The 8782-nt window shown below is 44.3% G+C and overlaps 1 protein-coding gene across 1 annotated transcript; it reads left to right on the top strand.

Moving 5' to 3' along the window:
- Positions 1 to 1267: 1267 nt before the first annotated feature.
- LOC120430862 (uncharacterized) lies at positions 1268 to 6408 on the top strand. Its single transcript, XM_039595987.2, has one exon. It carries the CDS (start codon positions 2399 to 2401, stop codon positions 4031 to 4033), a length of 1635 nt encoding a protein of 544 aa, XP_039451921.1. The 5' UTR covers positions 1268 to 2398; the 3' UTR covers positions 4034 to 6408.
- The last annotated feature ends 2374 nt before the right edge of the window (positions 6409 to 8782 follow it).

Genomic DNA, 8782 nt, shown 5'->3' with positions numbered 1-8782 from the left:
TTACGATTTCGAGCCAGATTAGACTCGAGGCTCGAGCCAAAATTCTCAGTGGACCAGTTAGCGGAAAGCATTCGATAACTGGGCTACATTCTCAGCCCAGTTACCGAACTAGTACTGTTACTTAATATCAAAGATTTGCTCATGATTATAAATAGAATTTGCTACCACTCAGATGTTCAAATATTGTCTCATTCCTTCCAGAATAAATCACGCTGATAACGTAGGATAACAATCACATTTCTGTGGATGACGTTGCCAACCTAAACCTGTAAAATAACATTCTATCCCCCCACCATGATTCACCCCTCCCTCACATCACAGTTGACGTCCGCGACGATCTAGCGATTTACCCTCATTTGTATGACGATCACACGAATGGGGATTTTACAGAGTGCTAGTCTCGCGGCGCCAACTATGATAATAACCACAGACTTCTAGACGACGACTCCAATAACTCAACCTGTCATCGCATCGCCGCGTTAGTTGCTTTAAATTGCGCCGCGATTGTCGTCATCGCGCATCGAACCCAAGCCGATTACTTTCCACCCCGCGCGTTTGACATGTGAGTTGAGTTGAGTTTTCTTTTCCTTCAACTTGCTGTTGTCGTTGATTTGCGTTTTTGCGGTGTGGTTTTTGGTGACTGACGGCGGCTTCTTTCATGTCAATCGGCGGCAAGTGTTTCTTGTAAGAAGTGAGTTTGTTTTTTTTTCGCAACAGCAGTCGTCGAAGCGATTTCCGTTGCGTTGCGCGACGATGATCGTCGCCGCCATGTTGGCTGAAACAATTATCACCCGACGGGAATCGGGATCGAGCCTGGGACGGATCGTGCCGTCGGGAATCGGGATCGGGACTTTTGGGAGGGTACATAAGGGTAGCTTTTGGGTTTCTGGAGAAGTGTGTGGGTAGAGGGAGTGGCGGGAAGCGTGGCTAACCCGCCACGGCGATGTGTTGGCCTTTTCGTCATTCCGTCAGTACATATACAAGATTCAGAGGTTTTTTTTCCTTCTATATACTGTTGGTGTGCTCCAGCGACGCTTTGTCTGGCAGCGAACCCAAGTCGTGGCGACAATTTGTCTGGTCGGTTTTATATATTGCGACGTTGCCGCTGTGAGCATGTCGGCATCGAAGGCGGCTGGCTGGCTGGCCTGGTCGAAGTCAACGCCGCCGACTTGTGCATTCACGTTCGCTCTCTCTCGTTCGCTCTCGCGCTCGCCGCCGAAGCAGGCTGGTTGTAGGTGTATGCGTGCGCTCGGGTTGGCTACTTGGATCGCGGTGGTGTTGGTGCGCGGCGAACAAATATTTTTAGAGAGTGCGACGTGTGTTTTGAACTACATAATTAAAAATAAATTATCGCCTCGGATCGGACGACGACGGCTCAAAATGTGATCCCCAAAACGGGGATCGCGCTGGGTGTGACCATCTAGATAAGTCCCCCTTCAGGCAGGACGTCGAGTATCCCGAGGGAGTGCGCGCACACGGGGGGTAGGGTACCGCCTCGATCGTCAATTTTTCGGCCCCCCTCCGAAGTTGCGAGACACTCTGGCAACGTAGCTTCTAAATTCGTTTTTCAAAACGGATGTTAGACCTGTAGGCGTTGTGAAGCGAGAACCGACAGACGTCGCGTCGTCGACGGGTTCGCTGCGATGCCGCGCCAGCAGCGCGAGCGAGCCCGCACCACATCGCTCCGTCCCGCTTGCAAGAATGTCTCTCTCGCAACCTGTCCTGCTGCTGCTGCTCCTCGACACCTGCCCGCGCCGTCCACACACACCGCCGCCACCGCCGTCATGTGACCGTACGAGACGAGTCATCGCCTGCTTCGCACACACAAGTAGGCGCGCTGGTGTGCGTGCTCGGCCGCCCGCTCCTCTGTATTGGTGTGCGAGCCGAATCGAAGTAGGCAGAGATATTTATGAAAAAATAATACCACACCACTCGACCGTGTATGCTGGCAACGTTTAGTCATATCATCCATCCTCTCTCGCGCGTTCGGTTCGGTTTCGGTTGGAGCTCCGTCCAAGTGCCCAAAAACGAGAGCTGGTTGGTGTTTGGTTCTTCACAAAGTGTGTTGTTCATTCACTGCTAGAGAAACACGGAGAGACACCGCAGCGCCGCCACAGCACAGCACAAGTCGCAGCAGAAATGAGTTTAAATGGAAAACATTAATGTGCAGACGTCCGCGGTCGGATAGATTTTGTGTTTGGATTTTGGTTTTTTTCTGTTTCGGTTTCCGGTAGAACAAAAAAAAAACAGTGTGTTGTTAGTACCCCCCTCTCACAAGACAGAAAACGCCAAACGAAGCAGCAAAGTGTTAATCGAAGGAGGCGCCGCGAAGTGAAACTTGCAAAAAGTGACAGTAGCGCCGCGCTAGCAATCAAAGGGGAGTGAGTGGTGTGGTTGAATGTGTAGAAATTACGAAAATATTTCAATAATGGCGCACGGACTTCACGCGATGATAAAAAGTGAAATTGGATGCAGCAGCAGCGGCAAGCCACGTCCCGGAGGTGGCAGCAGCGCCTCGGGAGGGGCCGCCGGAAAGATGGGCTCGCGAAGGATCTTCACGCCACAGTTCAAGCTGCAGGTGCTGGACTCGTACCGGAATGACAGCGACTGCAAGGGCAACCAGAGGGCCACGGCCCGCAAGTACGGCATCCACCGGAGACAGATCCAGAAGTGGCTGCAGGTGGAGAACAACCTGCGGTCGGCGGCGGCCAACAGTGCCAACGGAGGGGGTGGAGCGGGCAGCGGTAGCGGATCTGCAATGAAAATCAATCTACTAAGCAATAGTGGCAATCATCATCCGCCACAGTTCCAGCTTCATCCGCAGCTCCATCACCATCACCACCACATGCACCATCAGAATCTGAATTCCATTGAACTAAAAGTGCCTATGGACTCAACCAGACACCGCGTCGCTCCGAACGCCAGCTCCAACAACAACAACAACAACGGCAAAGAGAGCAGCGCCAGCGGTGCTTGTATAATATCGCCCGTTCCTCACACTCACACAGTGCCAACGGGAGCGGCAGCGCCGCCATCGTTCTCACATCCACACGAAACTTCGTCGTCGTCAGCAAGTCTATCGGTACTTAACGGCAAGTCCGCGGCGGCGGTGGCGCTGGCAGCGAGCCAGCAAGTGCCGCGGCCAACTTTTTCACCTGTCTCCGGTGGCGAATATCCAGACCGGCTCCACCTGCTCGACCAATACTACCACTACGCCCGATACGCGATCGATTGCCCGATCGATCTTTCGCTGCCGCAGCAGTTCCGCGGTGGCAAAGTGGAGCAGCAAGCCCTGTCGCCCTGCTCGACGGCCTCCTCGGTGTACTCGTCGCGGCCGCGATCTGCCACGCCACCAGTTCAGGAGCAGGCTCAGGAAAACGCCGCCGTTGATCTGTCCTGTCGGAAGCGCAAGTCCAGTGAGGACTCGTCCGACGGAGCTAGTGCGCCCAAGTCGGTCAAGTTGTTCAAGCCGTACCTGCTGGACGAGAAGGAGGAAGACAAGGAGGACAAGGACTCCCAGATCGATTCGCCGCTCCCAAAGGAAGTCGGGAGGCATGACTACCCGCCAATCATCTGGAACTTTCATGCCCAGCAGCGCTACTACGAGAGCCTGTACGGTAGCGAGTACGGCTCCGGAACTCCGTACGGATACCCACCCAGTCCACCGTACCCGGTGACACCGATTCCGCGAACCCCCTTCTCGACCCTGTCCCCTTCCCCGCCGTCCAGCAGCTGGGCACCCCCGCAGGCGTCACCCGTGTCCGGTTACGACAGTTCTACCTCGATCTCGTCCGTGTACAGCCACGATGGCAACGAGGACACCGCCGGCTACAGCTACAGCCTCGAGCTGAAGCAGCAGGCCATCGACAGCTACTACCACGACGTCAGCTGCCGCGGAGACTTCCGGGCCGTCGCCTCCAAGTTCAACATCCAGCGCAAGTACGTCGAGAAGTGGCTCGCGCAAGAGGACCACCTCGGAGCAAGCAACAGCCAACCTCCACCGCCACCGCTACCTCAAGTCGTGGTCGGGTAAGCCATACATACGCCTCTAATCAGAAGAGAGTGCAGACAGAGTTTAGGATTTCCGTTTGTTTTTAACAATTTCGAGTATAGAGTATAGACAGAGAGATATACGATTTAGTCCTGTGATGTTTTCGTGTTTAAATTCTTTTTATCTGGCGCGGTCGGTGTCAGTTTCTCGACCATCTAATGGTCGAGTTCTTCGTTTTCTTTTCACCCGCGGGGGTTCCGCCCGATCCGCCGGTGTCCACAGGGACTTGTTAAGAAACAACTGAAATGTGATATTTATAACCTATACATATGCGTATCGTGTAAGTTTGTCAGGATTAGTAGCTGCTAGGAACAAACATAAGTGTAGAGATTTGTACAAAACAGAACGTGGAACACAACACGCCCACTCGTTGTTCTCGAAAAGGTTCCCGAAAGTTGCCCGCGCCGCTTGCGGAGCAGGTCTCCTAAAGTTACTTGTTTTTCGGAATTTTCTCCCGCCAAATCACTTGCAAAGCAATAAATATGCTAATTTCCGGAGTTTGGGCCCGGTCGAACCCGGTCGGTGTCCCCTCTAATTAGCATAACAATTGCCTTTTTATTAGCTCTCGGTGCTCTCGGCCGGTGTTAAGCCGAGCTGCTAATCCTCTTCGGGCGGTCCGTCTCGACGGCTCTCACAGGTGTCGAATGCCTCCGGCCAGGGCTCCGCCCTCCGAAAAAAAAAGATTCGAGTCGGGATCGCAGGTAGATCCTTGCCGTCGTCTCACACACAGGTGCCATATAAGTTTAGCCAAGTGCAAAATCGGGGGCTGGAATCCCGAAGTAGAAAAAGCAAGTCGGATTCGGACCTCGTCGTAGGGGGTCATAAAACCGAGACACCTTTCCTAAATTGCGAGCCCAGCAATAAGCCGTCGGAAATTCCCATAATTCCTTCGCAGTTCTTGTTGTTGTTGGTCACGACGCGAAACAGCAGGCTGCGACTTTCAAAATGGCGACCGGCCGAGTAGGCGTTGAGTGTGACGCCGCGCAAAACAAAATGGCCGCGCCTTGCGTCAGCGTCGTTGCATCAACCTAAAATTAGGCGATTGAACAATCGCGGGCGCAAAACTAGGAAAAACGTAAAGGTGGCCCCACTAATTGCTCACCTGCGTTGTCGTCACTTTTATTTTTTTGCTGCTGCGAGCGAAGACGACACTCGGAGCAACAACAAAAAAATGTGATCAACCGTCGCGTATTTCGCGAACTTAAATTGCGCCAATCCAATCCGCGATGATTTCAGCGTTATTTTGAGCGCCCAAACGCGGCCAACATTCGGGAACCTTTTCGAAGCGAAGCAAGGCGGGCGTGTTTGTGTTTGTTACAAAGTATATCAACTGATCAAAATAGTAACGGTTATATCAATCCTGCAAATACTAACTGATTTGTGAATATCAAGTGCCTAATTGCGAGTAAAACATTTGTAACATTAATGCGAAAAAAGGGAAGAAAACAACAAAGTAAATCAAGTGCCAATACAACAAGCAAAACAGCTAATAATATCTTTAGAACAGTAGCAATGAAGGTTAAGTAAGCTAACAAAGTAGAGTTAAACACAAAACACACATCATCAGCAATAATGAAAACAAAACAAACAAATCAAAACGGTGAACATCGGCGAAGCCGATTGTTCTCTCTTCCACACAAATTCACATACAAACAAAAAACACACATTTCAGCTTATAACTAGCGCGTGAGACTAATTTAACAAAAAAGTATACGAGCAATCATCAAATTCGTTTAATTGTGTAAATAGATTTGTTTGATTCGTGAACGAAAGATTTCTTTGTTCGAGCAAGCAAGCAAAACAAATTGTCATATTTTCGCCTCTCCCCCCTCATAATTGTCATAACTTATCTAGTTGACTAGTGCGCATCCAAGTAGACACACACAGACTTTAAATTTCGCGTAAGGTTACTTGTACTAATTATTATTATATTATATTATTATTATCATTATTAAATATCTATGAGTATCGCTATCGTTAGGTTTGTAGTAGGCGCGCAGAGTAAGGTAGAGAGAGAGTGAGTTTTTGAAGGCAGTTAAATAATTGATTTTATTTGTTTTTGTGTAAATAATACAATTGGAACGAAATTTTCCCAAGCAGCCATATTTGAGAGAGAGAGAGTAAATCAGAGATATCAATTGGAACTAATATTGTAAGCCTCCTTGTTGAAGAGTGGTAGTGCAGAGTAGTTTAGGAGGAGAACAATTGCAAGCAAAAAGTACGGAAAAATCATATTGTATTTTCTATTATATTATACACGTGAAAGAAAGTTTTTATTTGAGCCCCTAAATAAAGATGCGAAATATATCTACATTATGATAGTTGTAAAACATTATCATAAATGATTATAAAACGAAGCCAACTGGTGTTTTTATTGCTTTTAATATGATGACAAATTGGTTTGAAAAGTCCGCACGGTTTGTCCACCTCAGTTGTCCACTTGGCTTTTGGTGATTATTTTTAACTATGCTAAAGGTAAGTAAAATCAAATGAATTTGAACTGCTTAAAAAACTGTGGCTTCGATTGATAATGGTAATTTGTCTCAAGTCTCTATACACTTTTAAAGTTACAAATTGTTATTGTAAGTATGAGATTTGTAATTCGCAAAATTAAAAGGTTTCTGAGTGTAAAAAACAAAAGGATTTAGCAGTTTGGCTGTTCAAAAAAAAAGTGCTATACAAAGATTTTGAATTTTATGTTTCGAACTTTAAGTAAAAAGATGTATTTTAATCAGTTATGTAACAAATTATTTTAAAAAATAAGCGCAACATTTAACCAAAACTGCTCAAAACTCCATTTATGTTACTACTAAGATAAATTATAGTATTTATGATATGATGAAAATATTTAATAAAGCAAGTTATTACATGTTTATATCTGATCTTTGGATAAACATTTGGAAAAAAAATCGAATTAAACATCAATTTTACTTAAAAATTAGTTAGAATCAATTAGTTCTGGATAATTTGCCATTTTTTGTAGTCATGTAAAGGTATCATATTTCTACCCTAATATTTTTTTTTTTTTTTTTTTTTGATGAGATTAAAATAGAGAGGAAGTCAAAAATATGTTTGTTTATTTGTTTTTATGTAAAAACAACAAAAAAATAATACTTTTTACTTATTTCGGATGTCAGTAATTGAAATTGGGAGTTTGGCTGTGTTTTTAATGGAGATGATGCCATAATTATTCGCTTGCAGTAGAGGTGGGCAAAAAAAGAGCGAGACGCTTTAAGAGCCGGTTCATTAAAAAGAGCGAACGAACCACGGCTCACAAAAAAAGAACCGCGGTTCTTTTTTAAACTCCGGTCTTTTGAAAGAACCGTTCCGTTTGATTGAATTTTCAACAAATTGTAATGTTAAATTTGTTTTTGAGTATTGAAAATATAATTTCAAATATTTCAATACTAATAAAAAGTATCCCAACATTGTTCCTTGGTGTTCTTTTTCGAGAACCGTTATCAGGGGTGACATTGGGTCTGGGGGGTGCAATTGGGTCAAACAAATTTCGACATTTTTGTATGATTCAATCTCACCCCCCCAGACCCAATGTCACTTCGGATGACGGTATTTAGGATAAAAATCGGCAGGTTAAAGAGAGGCTATTTCCCGACATTTTCAGAGCTGAATCGTCATATTCCATCGGAGGTCGATAACAACTTTCTCATCAATATGTAATTGAAGACTCTCAATAGCATTGAAGACAATATTTGAAAACAAGTGAATGGTTTTCAAGCTCATCGATTCCTTTTTTTTTTTCTTTTTTGAAATTCCAAAAGGAATTGATATTCTAAACAAAGTGACGAAACTTTTCATTTTACTTATCGTAGATTAAAGTATAACCTGAATACAAATTTCAGCATTTCAAATAGCCTATCTTGTAAATCAATACCAAAAATCTACAAAATAGCTTAGAGATTTTGGAAATAACGTAAATCCTCTTGCCCGAATAAACTCATAGACTTTATAGTTTAAATCAAAATGTAGAAAAGAAATAACAGAATTTTTTCTTTAAATAAAATATCAGCATTAGTTCGATTTTGGCAGAGATAAACGCAATTTTAAAATAATAGCAATTTCTCCAAATTAAATTTTGGATGCCATTCAATTATTCGAACGTTTAGGTTTTAGTAGACATGTTGACAATGAGACTGCTAAGACCTATGGTTTTCAAGGGTATCTTCTCGTTTTTAGTTATTTTTTTTCCAAATTATTTATATTAATCCAATGTTAAATAGCTTTAAAATCGAACCATGCTTACAAAATATCATTCTCATCAATATTTTGAAAAAGAGCGAAAGAGCCGTTCAAAAGAGCGGTTCTTTTTAATGAGCAAACGAAAATGAGCGGCTCCTAAAAAAGAGCGGTTTTGCCCACCTCTAGCTTGCAGTTTTACTAAATTGCTTGATTTTTGCTAAATTAAACCTGAATCAATCCTAACCAAAATGATCGCGGAAGATAAAAACAAAGTTTTCTAATTAAAAAAAAAGAAAGATAAAACATATTTTGGACGAGCAATAGTTTGCAATTAATGTCGTATTGACAGGTATCATATGATTTATCTAGCCCTGTTTTATTGACTTTAGGATTTTTATTTTTTTACATATTTTCCCTGTTTGTTTATTCTTATGGAAAACATATTTATTAAAAAAATATCAGCGTTCACAGTGTTGTTTAAACGAAAGTATTTTTACTGACATTTGATAAAATAAGGCCAATACCAAATTTGTT

This window comes from Culex pipiens, chromosome 2, assembly GCF_016801865.2.
Source record: "Culex pipiens pallens isolate TS chromosome 2, TS_CPP_V2, whole genome shotgun sequence".
NCBI lineage: Eukaryota > Metazoa > Arthropoda > Insecta > Diptera > Culicidae > Culex > Culex pipiens.
Note: the sequence above shows the minus strand (reverse complement) of the source record. Positions and strands in the feature narration are given on the sequence as shown.